The sequence below is a fragment of the Talpa occidentalis genome, unplaced genomic scaffold, assembly GCF_014898055.3.
Source record: "Talpa occidentalis isolate TD23 unplaced genomic scaffold, MPIMG_talOcc4v2.1 talOcc4.6, whole genome shotgun sequence".
NCBI classification, from domain to species: domain Eukaryota; kingdom Metazoa; phylum Chordata; class Mammalia; order Eulipotyphla; family Talpidae; genus Talpa; species Talpa occidentalis.
The window spans coordinates 35,368,440-35,390,496 of NW_023604972.1; the positions used below are offsets into that span (position 1 = coordinate 35,368,440).

Consider the following 22,057-nt stretch of genomic DNA (forward strand, 5'->3'; position numbering starts at 1 on the left):
TTTAATTTACATAAATATATAAAATTCATAAGGAATATATTTATGAAACAAATTTTCAAATGGTGAATAAACCGATGTGAAAAGATACCCGAATTGCTACAGTGAGAGCACTCGTGTTCCCTGAATGTCATTTATGTAGTAGACATCATCAGTTGTTGAAATGGATTTTTAAAACCTTGAATATCATATAATCATACTACTTAAAGCAAGAATTTGGCAATGACAGACTAATGTCCACTATGGAATTCACTAAATGAACATTCCCTTTTAAAGTGAAAAATGACTTTGCAGAGTGGTCTTTTAATGTTTGGTTCTTTGTCTTATTAGACTAAGCTTCTCATTCATCAAGATGGAAAAGATTTTTTAAATAATGTTGGCTCCACATCGAAAAACCATTTATTTTATCTGGCAAATGCTGTTTTTCCTGTAATTTCATCCTAAGTTTTATCTATTATATATAAATTGTTCATTTTTTCCCCATCCTGAGCATAAAGGAGTTATGCTCAGTTTTGTCACATATGTCCATGATAGAATCATAACCAAACCTCTGATATAGTATAATCCATGACTGCTCATATAATGTGGGCATGCTGTGATATTAATGTGTTATCACTCAGGCTGACTAGATGCAATTAATGAATACTGCTGCCGGCTATGGTTATCATAATGTACTGAAAAATATATTTCTATTAAAGTTATATATCCATAATATTACTTGTTATAGCAATACTTGGTATCTTCATTTAAAAATGCTGTTGATGTCTTACAATATCAGGTAAAGCTGGCAATTAATGGCACATTCTAACTGGCTACAGCTAATCAGCTTTTCCTATTCTGAATATCAAATAACCAAGTAATGGACAAATTTCCATTTGTTAAGCTATTTGATGCTCTTTTGTTTCCCATTTGGCTCTTTTCAATTGTTTATATAATGTGGTTTGTCATATGTTAATTTGCATGGTGGAGTAAGTAGATGGGAGGGCAAAGGTTATTCACATGCTTGCTGGCTTGCCCTCATTTCCTGTGGTTCCCACTGTTCCCTGAAGCAGTTATAACCCGTCAGATTTGCAAAGTCAACACCATACAAATCAGTTGAGCTCCACATTGAAATTCTAGAGGGTTTAGAGTCCTGAAAAACTGAGATGCTAGTCAGTGATCCAAATGACAGGGATGGCAATTCTCTTACACTCATTCCTCACTTAATTCTTTAGAGAAGTAACTGCTCTATGTTCACTGAAGAATGTTTGAATTAAAGTTGGGAGAATATTAGCCACACAAAAGGTATCAGAGTAACAGCTTCTTGAAATAGGATAATTTTCTCCTTTAAAAATTCAAAGCAACTGAAGAAAAAAATAAAAAAGGGAAGGAAGAGCACAATCTAATTTGTAAAATTTGGGATCATTTATTTAACAGAACAATTACACTTATTCATTATTCATTTTGTCACCAGAACAAAATGTTTGGGTCTAAATTTGATTGCTGTTACCCTTTTGTTGAGAAAAAAAATCATGCTGTATTTAAACAAACAAACAAACAAAAACATTCTTCATCCCACAGAAGTTGCTAAAATAAATACATGTTTTGGGTCAAAATGTCAACATAAATTCTTAAGAAAAATAAGTAGTGATTAATGAAGAAATTCACCAAATTTTTTAAAACACAAATTAATTACATATCTCTTGCTACATATTCTTTAGAATCAAACAGACATAATGAATGGGCATTTTTACTTCCCCCAAAAAACAGATTTTCTTGTGTGTACAAACATGGTTTGTAGTGCATATTAACCATTTATCAAATCAGTAAACCACAACCATTGACTCTGTCTGAAAAACTAATTTCCAAAATTTTAACATAATTTCTTTGACTTTATATATCTTCATTTGTGACTCTGAAGTAATAACTAACCTATGTGAAATGAATCATTTTAAATGAATGAAGTATTGATTTTTACTGATTTCTACTAATTTATTGATTTCTTCCATTATTAACAGCTTTATACCATTTGCTTTTCACTTGGGTTGTTCTGAAAGAGTGTTGGTTACTGTTTTTCAAACCATTGCTTATGTTTTGCTGCTGCTTAGCTTTCATTTCTCTTCTAGAAAGTAGTGCACAAGAAAATAAGGTGTTTTGTGTAGATGTGTTCTTTTATTTTTCTTGTTTTCTTCTGTCACTAACTTGTTTTTTCTATTCTGTGTTTAATCTGCTGTCTTAATGGATTCAGCTTCAGAAAAGAGAGCGCTCTTGCAGAGCCTATGTCCAGGTACTTTCTGCGTTTTTATAACTGTGTTACATTGTTGAATTGTCTCTGTTGGTGATAGCATATATGGGCAACTGATAGAATAATACTGTACCTTGTTTAACTAAAATGATTTTGTGGGGGTGGGCATGAGGGTGGGAGTAGAAAGACCTAAGTAAGGTGATATGCTAAGAAGTCATTTGATAGTATCTGTGATGCTTTGTCAAGCCAGAAGAACACAGATTATTCAAGAGGTGCAAATGTTGGATCCTCACTAACACATGAGTTGGGTTTAATGTATAAATCTCTAATTTCTTCATGGAAGTGGGTATGAAAATATTTCATCCATACTTTGAACCAGCTAATATTTGAGTGGTGGTTCATTCAGAAATGACAATCAAAGTCATATAATATACTGGATATACTGGATACAGGATACTGGAAATATCATGTTTCTGTGCCAACATGGATCTGTTTATTGTTTCAAGACATATTGTCACTATCTTACTCTCTTACTTATTATAAACATGTTAATCCCAGTGTAACTTCCACATTAACATCTTGTAATTTGTTCTTAGGTAGGGTAAAAACCAGTTTTGTATTTATGGACTCTCTGGGCAAAAGAATCCCAGAAGCAAGTTTCAAGAAGGGATGAAAGGAAGCAAAAAAGGTGGTAGGGAGGGAAGGAAGAAAATGAAAGAAACTAGGTGACCATGCAACTGTAAACTTTATTAAATATATGTGTATACATATTATATATAAACACATATATACATGCACATATGTATCAAAACATCTTTAAAGGGAAAGACCAACTGCATTTATAGAGACATGCCCTCAAAAACCAAATCACTGCTTCTCAATTTGGTATTCTAGCAACTATACTCTATCGGTTTATTCACTATAAGGGATTTTGTGAGATAGTCATTTAAGGGCAAAAAAATTGAATGTTGAACAGAGATTAGGAAGATAAGTTTTTAGTTTGCATTTTGCTTAACTAATAAATCTTTGTGTATGAGAAACTGCTCAGGTTTATTTTTTTATATGATTTTGGGAAAGAAATTGCTGTGCGAAACATATGCATGACCTATATTTTCTTAGTGTGTGCAATATGAAATTGAAGTGTTCTTCATTACTGAAAGTGGAACATCGCTTTTGAGCAATATTTGGATTATTTTGGATTGTGATCAATACTGTCCCTTTAATGGGGACTTGCAGATAATTAGCCTTTCAATATTTAAATCTAGGAAATGCATTTGTCATTCAAACATGACTCTCAGATGGAAAATTAATGGACAGTTTATCCAGTGACTGATTTCCTGGTGTTATAATTGGCTGGCTATAAATAAATGTTATAGCTATTGACTAAACATCTGATAATGCAACAGGGTGGTCCCCAGGAAAGGGGGAGGTTCCCTGCCCCACCCAAGAGAGAGTGGAGCTGAGCAGGAAGAGGAGAAGCTGGAGAAGAGACTGAGGAAGGAAGGAAGCAGGATGGAGCCAGGAGACCTGGAGGAGGCACATGGAGCCTAGAGACACGTGAAGAAACTGCGCTTGTCTTTTGGTCGTGGACTAGGTGACACAGATGTGGGTGAGACCCGTGGGGAGGTGACAATGGCAGCTTTTATCTTGATGTTGATTTTGCTCTTTTCCTTCCGGGCTTGTCTGGTTGTTTGTGACCCTTTGCTGTGGGTCCCCACTGGAAGATGCTTTAGACTTGTAGCAGGCTTTGGGGCCTTGTTCTGGGCCGATCCCATATGGATGGACTTTTACCCACGAGGGGATGGGTAACTTTGGGTGCTTCATTTAGAAACTAGACTCTTTGCCTTACCTGTATTGTTTCCTAGTTTTATTAAAGTTCCTTCCCATTAAAGTCTCCTATGTTTTGTGTTGATGCGGCGGATGGCAGAACCCATTTAGAATAGGCAGGTTTGCGGGGCTTGGGCTGCCCCTCTCCCTGCCTATTCTAAATGGGTTCTGCCATCCGCCGCATCAACACAAAACATAGGAGACTTTAATGGGAAGGAACTTTAATAAAACTAGGAAACAATACAGGTAAGGCAAAGAGTCTAGTTTCTAAATGAAGCACCCAAAGTTACCCATCCCCTCGTGGGTAAAAGTCCATCCATATGGGATCGGCCCAGAACAAGGCCCCAAAGCCTGCTACAAGTCTAAAGCATCTTCCAGTGGGGACCCACAGCAAAGGGTCACAAACAACCAGACAAGCCCGGAAGGAAAAGAGCAAAATCAACATCAAGATAAAAGCTGCCATTGTCACCTCCCCACGGGTCTCACCCACATCTGTGTCACCTAGTCCACGACCAAAAGACAAGCGCAGTTTCTTCACGTGTCTCTAGGCTCCATGTGCCTCCTCCAGGTCTCCTGGCTCCATCCTGCTTCCTTCCTTCCTCAGTCTCTTCTCCAGCTTCTCCTCTTCCTGCTCAGCTCCACTCTCTCTTGGGTGGGGCAGGGAACCTCCCCCTTTCCTGGGGACCACCCTGTTGCAATAAGACCAAATAAAACCAGAATATTGGTGAAGCTGAAATGCTTTGCTCACTAATACATGGTATTACTTCTGTTTGCTTTAATGTAGGTGATTATCCTATAAAATTCTAGAGTGAATAATATTTTAAGCTCTAATCTTAGAATTTTAAAGACTTGTTTTATGTTCCCTATTGTTTCATTGCTTAGAGCATATTCTGAGCTATTTATGAAATAGGTGTGAAATTACACTTGAAATGCTATATGCACTTGAAAATAGTAATTGTTTTGTTATAAGAGTCTTTAAAAAATAAGGCTTTCCATAGGCATAATTGTTCTTCTAGGTTTGATTTTGACCTTCTAGAGCCATTTAGCTTTTAATTTTTTTAGAAGTAGAGTAGGCACTCTAGATAATTAGGCATTATCTTGACCCATCTTTTGTTTGTTTCACAAAAAAGTACAGTGAAAACTGCATGTTAGCTATCAACTATGACAGTTGATTTGTAGGTTGAACAATTGCTATAATTTCTTTAAATATTGATAATATATTAATCTCTTATAACTCATTGTGCTTTTTCCTCATATATTTTAACAAAACAAAAGAAGGTATTTCCAAAATATTTTTAATTGTGATTTTAGATTACACTAAAAGCCTTTTATACTTTCAAAAGATAGAAATTCACATGTGTGTTGGTAAAAAATATCATTATTGTATCTCAGGTATAATACATATCTTTATTTAAGAAGAAAATTTTATGACATGGAAATTTTCCCTTCTCTCTCTGAGATTCTTCTGCTGGTCCAGCAAACACATTAACATCAGCTAGAAGAGCAGAAAAAAAAAAAGAACAGGTTTAAATACTTATGTTTGGTAAATTTAAGTGACTGTAAATTCTAGAGTAACTAGGACAAACCAAGAGATTTTATTCTTGATCTGAGGAATGGAATAGGGGCTTGGGGCATCCAGGAGAGGAGGGAATCTCACATGACAAGAAGTGGTTGACTCATAATACAAAACCAGATACTTGGTAACTGAATGTCTGCTATATAGATAGTTGTCTCCAATAAATAGTTCATTAAATCTATGAATCTTCATTTATAGGTATTTGAGGTCATGGTAACAGTTTCTGCTAAAACCCACAGTGCCTCTGTGGATCTTAGCTACACATGTCAAGGTGACATATATTAGAAAAAACCTATTCATATACTTTGGGGAATTATTTATGTATTCTTCATTTGCTTAAGCATTTCAAATATCTACTATGATGTAGTGTTGCCAGCAGAGAACTTAGAGATGAATATGTGTAACTGAGATCTGGAGAGATAAAAGCACTGGCCAAAGATCTCGCAACTAGCACCAATAGCACACCTGATACTCTCCTGACATGAGTCTAGTGCTTCTTCAAAATCATGATTAGGAATATCAATGATTTATTGAAAAAATATATTAATTAGGCATTAATTATATGGGTGTCATTGTATAGAACCTTTTGCTTAAATTCTTATTTTATAGTCACAAAAATCCATATATATTATATAATATAATATTCTTAACTTACAGTAGAAAAACTGGAGTCCAGGGAGGATTAAATGCTTTTTACTACATCATTCAATAATAATTAAGGGGTCCTGAATTCAAAAGTAGATCTTCCTGATTCAGTAGGTTAGACTCCATATTCCTAAGATAAAGACGTTGCAGAACTGACATTATTGATTAGGAGTCAAGATATTTATTTGAGTTTGTATTTATCAATTCATTGTACTGTATCTCAGAGATTATATAAGCTTTCTTTTTTTCTATTTCTTTTTTTTTTTTGAGACTGAATTCAAGTGGTAGTTTGGTAATTATTTTGTACTATATATTGAAGTCAAATATAAAAGTAATTTGATTTGAGGTCCTTTTACTTTCTGAGGAAACCATGATTAAAACATTATATTGAAAGAAGAAAAAAAATAGTAACTCTATGTTAAAATAGGAATTATGAAACTATCTCCCAAAGTGGCTGCACTATTTTATTTTACATTTCTACTAGCAATTTATGAAGGTTGCAGATTCCCCACATCCTTGACAACACTTGATATTATTTTTGGTATTTTTTATTAAAATGATTATTGTAATATTTACTAATTGTAGAAGTTCCTTAGTCATGGAGTCAGGGCAGAGGAAGGTTTGGGAGTGTAATCCATGAGCCAATAAAAAATCTCATCACTCAAAAGAAAGGTCTATGCTTTTCATGAGTACCTGGGAGTAGACTTAGAACTCAAACAGCTTAAGAACAACTGCCATGGTGTTCTGTAAATGCAACCAGCACTTGGATTTACATTTTTTTCTCATTTTCCAACTTTGAGTGCCCATCTTTTAAATATGAATATTTGTTAGCATTAGCAGCTCTTTTTTTTTTTTTAAGTAACTATTAAGAATTATTGACATTCATTTTTTTGCTGCTTCAAAAGCAGGACATTTTCCAACTTAAGAAATGTATTTTTATTAGCAGTTTCTTTTGTCCTCCAAATCTCAGAGACAGCATGTACTCCCTAGAAAGCCTGCAGTTGACCTTGCTTAATGGTAAATATAAGTACATAGTTATTGATGTGAATCTTTTGAGTCATACTTTTAATTTGTTATTTCCTGTATATTCATATTAAAAACAAATCAGAAAATAATAGTAGACAGATACAAATTCACACACACACACGTCTTTGACTTCCTTCTGTTCTTTCCTTTTGAAAGGAATATGATCTCAGTGTTCTTTAAAACAAAGTGTTCGCAATAACCCTTTTTTTATTTCACTATGTAATTATAAATTGTTCACTTTAGCTAGTTCTCTTTGGTTTATTTTACCTTAATTATCCACTAGAAATCTCTAGCCTAGGTACCAACAGCGCAAAAAGAAAGCATCACGTAGTTTATAAGCCAAAATGTTTAAGAATTATTAGTTTAGCCCATGTGCCCAGGAATCTTATCAGCACTGGCTATTACAGCAATGCTCAACAGACATTACAACAGACATTCCTTTTCTATATACTAGAGTGAAAGTTCTAGTAGCGGAATTTAAGCAACATACCAAATACATAAAATATATGGTATGTGAGATGTTGATAAGTGTTTTAGAGAAAAATAAAGCAAGGAATGCCTCACTGAATTATGTTTGAGCAAAACTTTGAGGGAGGTGAAGCAGTGAACTATGCAGATATGCAGGGAAAAAAAAAAACATTCTGGCAGAGAGAACAAAGTTTCTGAGGTGGAAATATGCCTGTGGTGTTCAGGAGGCCAGTGTGACTGGAGAGGCATTAAAAAGATGCTGGTAGGGGATGAATCTGCAGGGTTGCAAGGACTCAGATCTGATAGACCAATTGTAAGAATTACACTTTCTTTTCAGAGGGACAGAGGAAACCACTGTGGGTTTCTGAGTACAGGAATGACAGGTTCTGATGTGTTCCAAGAGTGGAGGATAGGTCATAACAGGAAAAGTAAGGACTGAAACAGGGTGACTGGTTAGGAAATAATGGTAGCATGTAATATTATATGAGTATAGAATTCTGAAATAACTATTCAGGGTGAGCATTTTTTTTAAGTGGACCACAGGATTGAGTGGAACTACATGTGAAGTGTCAGAGAGGAGCCAAATGACATTGTTTTGCCTGAGCAATTGTAGGATAATGTCACCATTTATTGCGATGGTCTGTGACCAATTTGGAAGAGGCACAAAATGAACTCCATTTGGGTGCTTGTTAATTTTTAGATTTCTATTAGGTATGCAAGGTAGACATTTAATATGTAATTTGATATAGAAGCTTAAAATCAGCCGAGAAGAAAGACCAGAAATATTTTTTTTGGAATATTTCATTCACATCGAATGATTGCATTTGCAATCAAGATATTAGATGAATTCATCATGGGGATGAGTATAAAGAGAAAAAGAATCCAGAAATGGGACCAGTACATTTTTATACCAGGAGGTCAAGTTGATGAAGAGAATCCAGCAAGATAAAGTAAAAGGTGTTTCTTAGAGAGGAGGAGGACCTGGAGAGTATGACATCCACACAGACAACTCAAGTTCTATTTCATATAAGGGATGATGTCAAGTGTTGCTGATTCTGCCCAGAAATGCTGAAATGGCTTTTCAAGGATAAAAGTAATGTCAACCTTTGATTAATTTAAAACATTCAGGAGACTCGAAAGTCTATACGTACTACCTAAACATTCTTACCTACTCCTTTCATTTTTTTCTTTAATGCAGACTTCTGTGAATCAAAGTTGCTACTTTGCACCTTTGACAAAGTGCAAATTGAATTATGCCAGTTTTACTGTTTGTCTTTGGTTCATAAGACTAGAGAGATTCTAACCTTCATTTATATGGCTAGGAAGAAATTAATGAGTATTTTCAAGTTCCTTGTTTGGTCACTTAATTGGCTGTATGACAAAGAGCTCTGTGGTGCATGTCAAACAACTTTCTGTGTCTTCTAATGATTTGTGCTTTGCTTGACTTGTGATACTATTCTGTGTGGCCTGTCGGGCTGGATATCCTTGTTAAAGTGGCTAGAATAAATTGGCTAGCAGTGTGCATACAATGTAGTACATTAACTACAGCAACAGGGAGTACTTTTAGCAGCTCTTTCAAGAGATTTCGATGTTTGCCCATAAGCATCAAAGCCAACCCAAACTTTCATTTAATATAATTAAAAGGACATCTGAAAGTAGTTTGAATCACAGCAGGTTCTTGAGGTCTGGTAACCCTTTGTTAAAACCCTGTGAACTTAATATATTTCACAGCTTGATAAATCTGCACTTGATTTGTGTCAGTAAGAGAGAAAATATAAATCTGCACCCTGCATGCTTCTGGTCCCTGAACCTATTGCTAAAAGACGTTGAGTTCAAAGAAAGTGACTTCCATCTCCACAATCAGAACAGTTGTCTTTAGATAACAAAGTTATAAGCATTCTGTCCTTTAAGTTGTAGCTGTTAAATGCTGTTACAAAATAATCATTGAATCAAAAGGCAGGAAAACCATATTTAATGTAAGCAGAGTAAATAATAAGAACTTGGACAAGTCAGTTAATAAAGCTAATGATTCAAAAAACTCCAGAGTACAGAGACAGATGCTGATGATGGAGCTCCTGTTTTGATGTGCAAAGAACATCATTCTGGGAATCTCTCAAAATTCCTGTGGTGAATATGTTAGGTCAGGGAGTGATGGCTGCTTTACAAAGTCATTTCTGGCTCTTTCATTCTGCACATTTCCTATAAATAAACATGTGTTCCAGCTGTTGTTTGTGTATACATGGTTTGTGAATGTTTCAGGAAGTGATTTTAATTAGAGTACAGATAAAGTCTTTCTGTTTTTAAATAAAGTGTTTTCATGTAAAGCAAAAGTATTTTCTTCTTTCACCAAGTTGCATTCTCTTTCCTCATAATTTCCTAATTAAAGTGGGGGTGGTTACTTAATTGTAAAATTGTTTATTTAAGGGCTATTCTAATGCATAATTGCTTTCTGAACATGAGTTTACCTTCAGAAAAGTTTTAAATACATAGAATATAAATAGATATTATTTCTACAGAGAAAATGCAAGAGAATACGCATCAACTTAGTTATTTCTCTAAAAGATTCATGACCACATAGCTAACCATTAGGAAAAATGTATTAAAAATAGCATTACAGGGCCTCCCTGGTGGCGCAGCAGTTGAGCGCTGGGTTGCGAAGCTGCCCGCAGCCTCTGCGGCGCCGGTTCGATCCCCGGCTGCTCCCCGGCCACCGAAGGAGGGTCCCACATGGCGCGCAGACCTCTCCTGCCGCCCGCTGCTCCCCTCAGCAGTGTACTTCTGTCCTTCTGCCTGCTCTGCTCCCCGCTCTGGCTCTGGTGAATTCTCTCACCCTCCCGCGCTTCTGACTGTACCCAGTGCATGTATAAACAAAAACAAACAAACAAATAAATAAATAAACAAACATGCCTCTAAAAAAAAAAAAAAATAGCATTACAGATTTAGGATCCTGCTTTCTGAAATTATCATTAACTTTTTCTGGTACAGGTCAGGAAAGAAAAAGAAATTTTAAATTATAATTTGCAGTTAAGTAGTTGTCTGATAACATGAAACCAAACAACTCTATGAGGACTGTTCCTAATCGAGTTATAATTTTGATATTTTCTGCTATCTAATATATGATTTTTACATAGCAGGTAGTAACAGAAACTTAACTGTGGCAACTTAAGCAAACCAGGACTTTCTTCATGCACACAGAAAAGAAACGCAGATAAAGTGATATAGGATTAGCATGAAAACTCCGTATCAGAGACCATAGCTTCACCTGTTTTTTTCAGCTCTATTTATTCTATTTAGCACATGGAATTCCATCTGTTAAGTGATAAGATAGGTATTTTAGTTTCAATCATAACTTCATACTATTTTCTAAACATGAAGGATAAGGACAAGTAATAAACAATTCATGTCTTTTGGAACTTTCCAAAAGTCTCTCCCAACTGCTTCTGACCATGAACTCCTCATGGAGCTCATGAGCTCCTCAATTTATATAGCTAAAGGTTACAGTATTAAAAGGTATAGTTTTGCAGCTGAGCATACTGTCTAATGATTCTGTGTCTAAGACAGGAGAGTAATTGGGCAACTTGCATTATTCTGCAATAGATGCAACCCAAAATATTTTTGTTTCTCATTTAATGGTATTTGTTCGTATCTTCATCCCGTTTTTATGTAAGAACCTATTATAGATTTATGACAATACTGGGGTTACTTTTGAACCCAAATTACAGGTTAAATATTCTTTTGATTGTTCTGTGAGTTATGGTCTGAATGCCATTTTCTTAAAAGAGAAAAAAGTGAGTTCAAACCATTCTCAAATGGGATATTTTCAGTGGGATATTTTTCTTCTTTTAAAGTAAATTTTGAACAGCTAACATATGTGCATAGTTTAAAATTCTAAAGGTAGAATAACAAATATGTATCCTTTCCATAAGGGCTGCTACATGGCTAGCTCCTAAGCATGCCACTGACACAGATCTATTTGAGTGGTGACCCGTTGGAGTTAGGTAATGCAGCCCTGCTTCTGACCCCTACTCAGTCACTCAGCTCTCCTTCAAAGTAGTCACTGTTATTAGCCTCTTGAATATCCTACCAAAGGAGACTATTTTTACTCACATCCATGTTTTTATAATACTTCCTTATAAATTTTGCCCAACACTCATGAAACAGTGTCGTCTCTTTGCCTACAAACTGTCTAGGGAGTAGCTTGTGGCAGACCCACACAATGGGTTAATATTCCACCACTGAAAAGAATAAATGTGTAAAATATGTAGTGATAATCATGAGATAGACTTATGCTATGGTTTATGTCAGCAAAGCAACTTAACTTTTCATCAGTAGAAAACTAACTAAATAAGCTGCAATACCAAATAATGAAATACTGTTTAGCTATAGAAATAATGAGGACCGTCTTGTCTTGACTTAGAAAGATGGATATAATATATAATAAAGTTAAAATAAATAAGCAAGTGAAAAATGGCAGCATTTCATATTAATCCATTTGTGTGTATAAGAAAATATTACAAATATGGAGGGGTTCTCAACAAACTGTCAAAAGTGATTATTTTAGGGTGAGGTGAGTGTTTTTCTATAAATAGACTTTCAAATTTTAATTTGTAATCTTTATTTTTTAGCTGTTAGTGAGCATATACATTTTTATTTTTTTCACTAATATACATATTTGGATAAGTTCTAAATTTACAGAAAAATTAATTAGCTAATACAGAAAATTTACATATATCCCCCTATACACATAGATTTCTCTATTTTTAATATCTTACATCAGTGTGGGGCATTTATTACAACTAATGAACTAATATTGATATTGTTAACTAAAGAACATACTTTATTCAGGTTTTCTTAGTTTTTAACCTATGTCCTTTTTCTTTTTGAGGAGCTTATTCAGGAGATCATAAAACATTCAATTGTCACATCTCCTGTTTCATAAGCATGCCCCTTTCAAAGTCAGAAAAACATTTCCATTTAAAAAATCTTTCTCAAGAGAAAAATTATTCCAGGATCAGAGATCATGCAGAGCAAAGTTTGTGAAAAAGAGTTTGGAGAGTTCTAGAAATAAAAAAAGAGGTGAATACTGCTAAAATAATCGGTTGAAGGAGATAAATGTTGGAAAATTATGGAAAGGAGTCAAGATTCTGTATTCCAGTAAAAAGCTTTAACCAGGACTATCCCTTATATTTGTGCAAGATTATTTTGATTGCAAACATACTTAGTTTTCCTCTATATCCATTCTTATGTCAGCTATCATCTTTACGTAGGTGTTTCTCAAAAAAATATTAACCAAATGCTTTACACATTTCTAAATTATTCTCTTAACCCATTCTCCCTATTACTGAATGATGTATTAAAGCACAACTCTGATTATAATTTGACCCTGTTTAAAAATTGTCCATTATTCTCTTTTTCTCTTAAGGAAAAATTCTCGTTTTTGGACTCCAATGCTTGGAAATTTTACTGCTGATTTTTCACACTTTTAACCGACCCCTCCCACACCTTTGGATCCTCAAATCATCTAGTACTTGCCATTTTTGTCTCCGTGCCTTTGTTGTCACTTTACCTTCCACTTAACTTGCTTCTAGATGTGTTCTCATTTCCAGTCTATCCCTTCATATCCCACTAAATGTGTCTATTACTCTAAGGAAGCTTTCATTGTTCCACTTAGTCTGAAGAAATACTCTCACATGAACTTACAACATCCTCCATTTTTCTCTATTACAGCAATCATCAAACTGCATTTTAACATCTGTTCACTTTACTATCTCTGAGTTTCTTGTGAAGGAACAGTGTGATTTTTATTTCTATATCCTTAGGACTGTTTAAATTGTACTTAACACACAGAATAACCTCTAAATTTTTACTATTTACTTGAAACCCCAATCCTATATTTCAGATTGCCAGCTGGTATGTCCACTGCAGTATAAATCCTCAAAAACACTTGTCTACACTCACTATATTAGTCCTTTTCCTCCCTGTCTGTCTGAATTTCTCCTCATCAAGTTTTTGCCCCCACCACTTTACTGAAATATACTTGTTGAGGTTCTTAGTGACTTCATGCTGCCAAACCCAGTGGCCAGTAGTCAATCTATCTTACTTGAAATCAGAAACTTCTGAAAGTTGAACATTCCCTTGTCCTTGCACAAGCTCATCAGAGCAAAATATTGTCTTTATTTTCCTTTCACCTCATGCTTATTTTTAGTGGTCTTTGCTGGTTCCTCCTCTTCTCCCAAACCCTTAAGGTTTGACTGCCCCCAACTCAACTCTTAGTTCCTTTGTACAGTCACTCAGTCACTCTTTTGTTGGTTCATTGGTTTAAATGTCATCTATATGTCTGTGACTCACATAGAATGTCTCCAGCATAGACTATTCTCTTGAAATCCAAAATTATTTTTCCAGCTCAATTCTCAACATGTTCACTTTGTTTTTTAATAGGTAGCTGAAACCCTCCATGTTCAAAACTGAACTCCTAATCTTAACTGACAAATTAGTTTTACATGCAGTCTTCACCATCTCAGTTGATGTGATTCACTCCACCCTCACTGTTTCTTTCAGTTTTCTTCAGTCATTTTGCCTCTGTAAGGTTTTGAAATATACCTTACCTGTTCCCACTTGAAGCCTTTTGCTCTGGTTGTTCTCTCTGATTGAAATATCCCCTCCAAATATTTGCATTGCTACCTCCTCAGCAACTTAGTCTTTCTTGAACTGTAGCCTTTTCTATGAACCCACCTGGACCATCTTATATAAAATCACAAGCCACCCTCTCCAAAGCCCTGCCCATGTCTAAATTTCTCCACATTGCTTATTTTCCTTTTATTGTACCTGGGTACTTAACTTTTTCTAACACATGTAATCATTTAGTTTACTTCTTTTGCCAGGATGTTCAGTTCTAGGATTTTTTTTTTTCTCTCTGCTCCTCTGCTGCTGGGCCTTAAATATATTCTAAGAGTCTAGAATAATATTGGTACATATTAAATGCTGAAAAACATTTGTTGGATAAATTTATTTACTTCAGAGTAAATATACATAAAATTGAACTGATTATCCCTCAAAATCAATTTCTCTATTGTTTTTCTCTTTATTTTGTAATCGTTCTACCAGTTACCTAGAAAAAAAATCTAGGGTTATTCTTTCAAAACGAGAAGGTTTGGGAATACTTTTGTGGTTGAGTACATTTTGAAACTGATGGAATCTTCTTCCCATATAACTCCTTGATACCACATTCTCTGGTTACTTACTCTTTCTTCATCTCAGTTGTTGACTATTCTTTCTACATTTTCTCCTTGATTATTAATATTTCTAGACCATTAATTCTTCTCCCTCTGCTTGTTTATCTGTGTAATGTTACACATGTAAGTATGTTCAATAGGTTTTCTTAAATTTATGTCACCTAAACCTACATGTCAAGAACAGTTATCTATGTGTCAAGCTGAAAGGATTAAGTACATATTTTGGGCCACCAAAATATGCCACTTTGAGTTGAAGTCAACTGAGAAAGAGCAGATGTGGAAGGGCTCTCTGATCTACCCCTTTCTACCTAAAAGCAGATCATATAATTTCCCATGTACCAGAAAGAGCCTTATGCTTATCAACAGGGACTGGGAGCCAATGCCAAAATAGATCTGTATATATAAAAAAAAAAAAACCCTAAAATAGCACTTATCGTCTATTAGTTTCCCCATATATTTCCTTGTTATTTCCCCACAATTTACTGTCTTTAGAAGCTTGAACCCTTTTCCTTTATCTTGTCACTTCACAAATTTATTGTTGTTTGATTCAAAAATGAATGTAAGTGCTCAGTACTAACTGCTTTTTTTGGTCTTCATATTTCTTGTGTGTACATAAAATTATTACACAAAATTTCTATGCCTTTCAACTGTTAATCAGTCTTCTGTCAGTTTAATTTCTCAGGCTCAGTCACAGAACCTAAGAGGGTAGAGGAAAACTTTGTTCTCACCTATAAAACTTGTCTATACCTTCCTAATGGATGCCATTCAAATATTTTGCACTCAGCATAGGAAAAAATGAATTCATCATGTTTTGTATGCTCTTCCCCTCCACAAGTATTTAACATTCGCTTTCTTTTAGCAAACAGAAATTTTTTCCTCTTCCTTTATCCCCATTGTTAGTACCAGCTGAATAATTACCCTCAAATTCTGTATACTGAATCTCTTTATTTACCTCACTAAATAACTTTAATTAACCAACAAATAATTTTAAGTTATCTTTGGCATCTCTGCTTTTCCCTATTCTAGAACCAGAATGCATGGATTTTGATATGGGTTCTGCCCATGTTAGCTACTTAACCTTTAGCAAGCTACTTAACTTTGCATATCAATTTTCTCATTGCAAGATGAGGTTCATGATCATTTCTACCTTACTGAGTTATTGTGAAAATTAAAGGAGTTGATTCATTTAAAGCATTCAGATGAAAGTCTTAACACACTTGGTAAATTGTTTTCATTATAATTTTCTTAACACCACACTTTTTTTTTTTTTATAGAGAGTGTCTTAATTTTTTTTTTAAAGATTTATTTATTTATACAAGCACTGGGTACAGTCAGAAGCGCGGGAGGGTGAGAGAATTCACCAGAGCCAGAGCAGGGAACAGAACAGGCAGACTGATGAAATACACTACTGAGGGGAGCAGCGGGCGTGGCAGGAGAGGTCTGCTAGCCATGTGAGACCCTCGCCGTTGGCCCGGGAATCAAACCTGCACTGCAGAGGCTGTGGACAGCTTCTCAGCCCAACGCTCAACCGCTGTGCCACCAGGAGAGGCACCCCCATTTTAAATTTTTTAGTGGCTTCTTGTTACCTTTAGGAAGATTTTATATCCTAACATGGTTTGCAAATCTCTTTGAAAAAGTAGCCTATACACTTTAATCTTGCTGTCTAGTCCTTTGCACACTGTGTCATAAGGGATTTTTTTTTTTCCTTTGATGTACCTGTTGTCTTTCATACCTGTCCCTAGAAGCATATGCTGTATTTTTTGCCTCTTTGGTCAATGTTGAGTTTCACTTTAGAATTATACTTCATGGAGCCTTTCCACTGTAGTGTTTGAAACTTGTGTTTCCATTATTATAATGCTTTTCAGTTTGTATTTGAATTACTGGCTTAATTGTCTGCTTCACTATATTGTCTTCACTTTGAGGGAAGGGAGAACATCCATCTCCTGCAAAATCCCAATTGAAGGTACTTAGTTAATATTTGCTGAATGAATGTTAAGTTGGCAAGAAGTTGAGTCAAGTTTATAGCTCCTCTTAATTCCTGTAATACAAAATAGATTTAGTTGACATCGATGATTTAACTCTAAATGAATATAGTGTAAAAAAACAGGTTTTTTTAAACAATGCTTTTTTTTAAATCAACTGGGGGTGTTTTGAAGAGGCAGAATATTTCTGTAAAACACTAAAGATTCTTATTACTATATTGAAGTATGCTGTGTTGTATACCTAAATTTAATTGAAACTTGAAAATGCCAACATTTTTCTTTAACATAAAAGAGAGGTTGGAGATTATTAGTTTTATGCTTAATAATGTTAAATGATAGTGATTATAAAACAATGTTTATTGGTCAGATGTGTAAATATGAGTCACTCGACTTATAATGAAATACCTTCAAATTAAAAACTATCTTGAAGACTCTTCTAACATTTGACCTTTAAAACTTCTATATGAATCTGGGGCCTCCCTGGTAGTGGAGGGGTTAAAGACACAGTGCTATCAAGCTATCCCCAGCCACTGAGGGATGAGTTCGATCCCCGGCCAGGGAGTTAACCCAAATGACACAGCAGACCTCTCCTGTCTAGGCCGCTGTTACCCTCAGCAGTGTATTTCAGTGGATCCGCCTGTTCTGCAACCTACTCTTGTCTCTGGTAAATTCTCTCACCGCCCCCCCAAACCCGCACCTCTGGCCTACACCCCAGTTCTTGCATGCATGCATAAATAAAAAATAAATTTAAAAAAAATTATATGGGGTCTCCCCTGGTGGCGCAGTGGTTGAACACTGGGTTGCGAAGCTGCCCGCAGCCTCCGCAGCACCGGTTCGATCCCCAGCCGACGGTGAGGGTCCTACATGGCCTGACAGATCTCTCCTGCTGCCCGCTGCTCCCCTCAGCAGTGTATTTCCTCAGTCTGCCTGTTCTGTTCCCTGCTCTGGCTCTGGTGAATTCTCTCACCCTCCCGTGCTTCTGACTGTACCCAGTGCTTGTATAAATAAATAAATAAATATTTTAAAAAATTATATGAAACAATATCTAAACATACATTGGCATACAATATCTAAACATATTTTACTCACTAATGACTTTAAACTTTTGCTTTGTTTTAGTTTATTCTCAACTGATAAATTTTGTATCAAGAAGTCAAAAATGAAAAATTAAGACAATTTTATTTTATTTTTTCAAATTATTAATATAAAAATCATATAAATAATCATAACATAACTTGCAAATTTATACATGAAGAAAATGTTGAAACATAATTTTATATGAAATATCATAAAACAGTAATGTGATGACAGTATATATTGAAAAATGTGGAATTCAAGAGAACACATCAGAAAATCATGATGTGGAAGTAAAGAATAAAATAAATTTCATATTACTGGACAGTTTTTCAAAAGTATATCAAAAGTATGACATACTTTCATAACTTTCATATTAGTTACTAATATGAAATAATTGCTCTTAACTTTCTAATAGGCTTCCTAATGATAATTTGCATATTTATATGCATTTGCTTTATTGTAATACAAAAGAAATTTAAAAATAACTATTGAACTTAATATAAAATTTATTCTTCATTTTTTTTTGACTCTAATTTTTCTCTTTCATTCTTTAAAGTTTTTCAGAGGAAATTTTCTAAAATGATGTCTTCATATATAACTCCTTTGCTTAAAAACTTTTGTAGATTTTTCGCATAGTGCAGCTCAAATTTCTGTTATACTGCAGCTCTTCTGAGAGCTAACTTCTACCTATTATATTCGTATCTCCTTTCCTACTCATCTTTCATCACTCTCTTTCCATGCATCGGTTGATGCAACTAATAATAAGAAGAATCAGGCTATACTATAATAAGGAAGAAATTTGAGAATAGGCATCATGGCTCAAAGGCCAGTTCACAGGTGAACACCATCAGTGTCAGAGCTTAGGGACATTTTGAAATATAATGCAAGAAGGTGGCCTGAAATTAAATCAGTTATGGTGACACCTTTTTTTAATTTTATTTTTATATTCTCCATACAATTGCAACCCCCTTATTTTGACCCCAAACCCTTCTTTCCCTGCCCCCCCCCCACATAGTGTATCTCTGGTTCATAGTTGTTTGTTGATTTTGATTTTTTCTTTCTTATAGCTATTCTTATTCCTGGTACCTTATTTAGATTTTCTAGATTCCTGCTATGAGTGAGACCATCCGGTATTTTTCTTTCTTTTTTCTTTTCTTTTCTTTTTTTTTTTAAGATTTGTTTATTTATTTATACAAGCGCTGGGTACAGTCAGAAGCGCCGGAGGGTGAGAAAATTCACCAGAGCCAGAGCAGGGAACAGAACAGGCAGAAGGACCAAAGTACACTGCTGAGGGGAGCAGCGGGCAGCAGGAGAGGTCTTCGTGCCATGTGGGACCCTCACCCGGTGGCCGGGAATAGAACCGGTGCTGCAGAGGCTGCGGGCAGCTTCGCAGCCCAGCGCTCAACCACTGTGCCACCGGGGAGGCCCTTCCAGTATTTTTCTTTTTCTTTCTGGCTTATTTCACTGAGCATGATCCCTTCCAGCTCCATCCACATTGCTGCAAATTGTATGAGTTTATCTTTTTTGAATGCTGAGTAATAGTCCATTGTGTATATGTATATGGTGACACTTTTTAATTGGTTCCCAAGTCCATTTTTCTATCCATGATTGGTGGACAGAATGTCTTCAGATAGAACCCTGCTGTGTGGGGCCCTGCCATCAGAATGAGCAGAGGAGCTCTTGTTTTACAGACGCTTTACATCTGTGTCAGACGCTTTAGTTTTCACCTAGAAGTCTCAATAAGGCATCTTAGATGCAAGATGGAGTTTTTGTGACTCAAAGCAGGCTCAGTACCCCATTTATTCTCCTTCCCCTCAAGCCCAACACATTACTGAACTTAGTTCCATGCCCCCCCTTTTTTTTTTTGGTGCCTAAACCTGGGAGTGAAACCTTTCTTTTTTAAATCATCAGTTTTACTTATAATGATCTTAAATCTGAAATACCCTCATCTTAGTTAAGGAAGTCTGGTCATACTTAAGTATTTAATTCAGGTGGCATAACTCGGGGTGAAGGGGGCCAAGGAATCCTATACTTCCAAAATAATATAAACCAAGGTCACCTCAATTAAAATACAAAAACAGAATCACGCACCTGCCAGCTTTTCTCACTCCTCCTCAGCAAGAATTCATTACTTTTTTGTCCCATATGCTGTGAGTTTTTAGCTCTATGTTGTGTTTACCTGTGCTTGGGAACATAGGCAAATTGAGAGCATACACCATATTTTTCTTACTTTTCTGACTTCACTCAACATCCCTAGGTATTTGCATATCATACATATTTAATAAACTGTCTTTGAATTACATTGAAATAGAGCTTTGTTATGCTTAAAAACATTTTGGAAGGTTTTCTATAGACTATGTTGTTGTTATGCTCAGTGGTCCAGATTTTATATATATATATATATATATATATATGTGTGTGTGTATATATATATACACACACACACACATATATATACCTGTAGCTCTGCTTTTCTCCTTTTGAACTCTAGTTTTCTTCTTAATTACCTCTAATTCAGCCTGCCTAATTCCAAACCATGGCGATATCTGAGCACTTTATTCTCACAGAAGACTTCTGGGGAGACATGACAAAATGTTAGAGAACTAGAAGAGGAATTTTCAGTTAATCTCTTGAAAATAAGAACATTAATGATTTGATAGCAAAAATAGGCCATCTATGTGTAATGAGCTAAAGGAACTGAAATGTATGATGGAGAAACACAAAAGAATGTGATGTTGCCCTCAGAGCATTATTGCCTAGTATGAAAGCCAGACACAAATATAAATAATTCTGCTAAAAGTGCATAAGTAGCAAAATTGGAGTCCATTGTGGCATTATATCTCTGAAATGATATGATTCATGCTGTTGACTAGTTGGTAACATTTTTTTCATTTGTAGATATTCTTTACTCTTATAAAATCAATACCTTTAGAGATTTTTTTTTCTGCTGGTGTGAAAATGGAGAACACACTTAAATTGAATTTTCTGTGGCATTTGCATGAGTGTATGCAACCCTCATGAGCATACCTTTCCTTGAATGGGTGGTATACAATAGTCATGTATGTAAAATAAAATATATAGGATATTCTTTTAGATAATGACACATAATGCAAAGGAAAGAAACAGGTAATCAGTTTCAAGATGGAACATTCTTTCTAGCTGTGCTAATAATGGAAGCCCTCTGAGCAGCTGATCTCATACCTGAATGAGCTCATGATTTAAAATCTTGTCTTTGGAGAGATGCAATGGTGGTAAAGTTATGCATCTTTTTCACAAGATATTCATGCTATTTGGTTTTGTTTGTTTGTTTGTTTGTTTGTTTGTTTGGTGGTTTTCAAGTGGGAAAATGTAGGTAACTAAGTTCCCTAGGTGATTCTGTTTACTTCTAGTTAGAGATTTATTGCTCACCTGGGTAAGAAGAGCCATTGATGTGTTGTTTCTCACCCTGTTACTTTGTTGTATTCTTCCTGAGGAAAGAAGGCTATTTCCCAAGCACATTCTCTTGGAATAAATTACAAACTATTATAGCAGAATATATAGCTGATTTTGCCCAAACATTTTCACAGTAGTTATAACACATAAATAAATTGTCCACATTGAAATATATAATGTATACAACACCTTTAACAAACACAGTACAATTATATGCTCTAAGTAAAATTAGTTAAGTGAATTTGCTTAAGACATTAATTTAATAGAGTCCCTATAAAATAGTGTTGTATAATACAAATATGTGTCCCTAAGGATATGTTATATTTATGTCTTGGCATGATTCTAAGTGACTTTTCACATTTTTGAATTTATATTTGATGTTTAGAAACCACCAAAAGTTAGACTCTGAAACAATATAATATGAAGAGTAATATCTTTGTATTATATTAAGAGTAATGGGATACCCCTTCTTGCCTTCAAATGGAGGCAAGACAGGCAAGACAAATTTTCTTGTGCAGCTCATATGTCCTTGATTGACTAGAAAACATAAATTTGCCCAAAAGCACACTAA

General features: G+C 35.1%; 1 protein-coding gene across 21 annotated transcripts in view; it reads left to right on the forward strand.

The window, feature by feature from the left end:
• The window catches only part of ADGRL3 (adhesion G protein-coupled receptor L3), a 766,591-nt gene that overhangs the window by 607,879 nt on the left and 136,655 nt on the right, over positions 1–22,057 (forward strand). For 18 of the 21 annotated variants that reach the window (XM_054688025.1, XM_054688026.1, XM_054688014.1 and 15 more), the window contains one exon: positions 2,225–2,263. The exons of the other annotated variants lie outside the window; for them this stretch is intronic. In XM_054688025.1, coding sequence (XP_054544000.1) covers positions 2,225–2,263 — 39 coding nt within the window. The remainder of the gene's footprint in view (positions 1–2,224; positions 2,264–22,057) is intronic. 21 annotated transcript variants of the gene reach the window in all.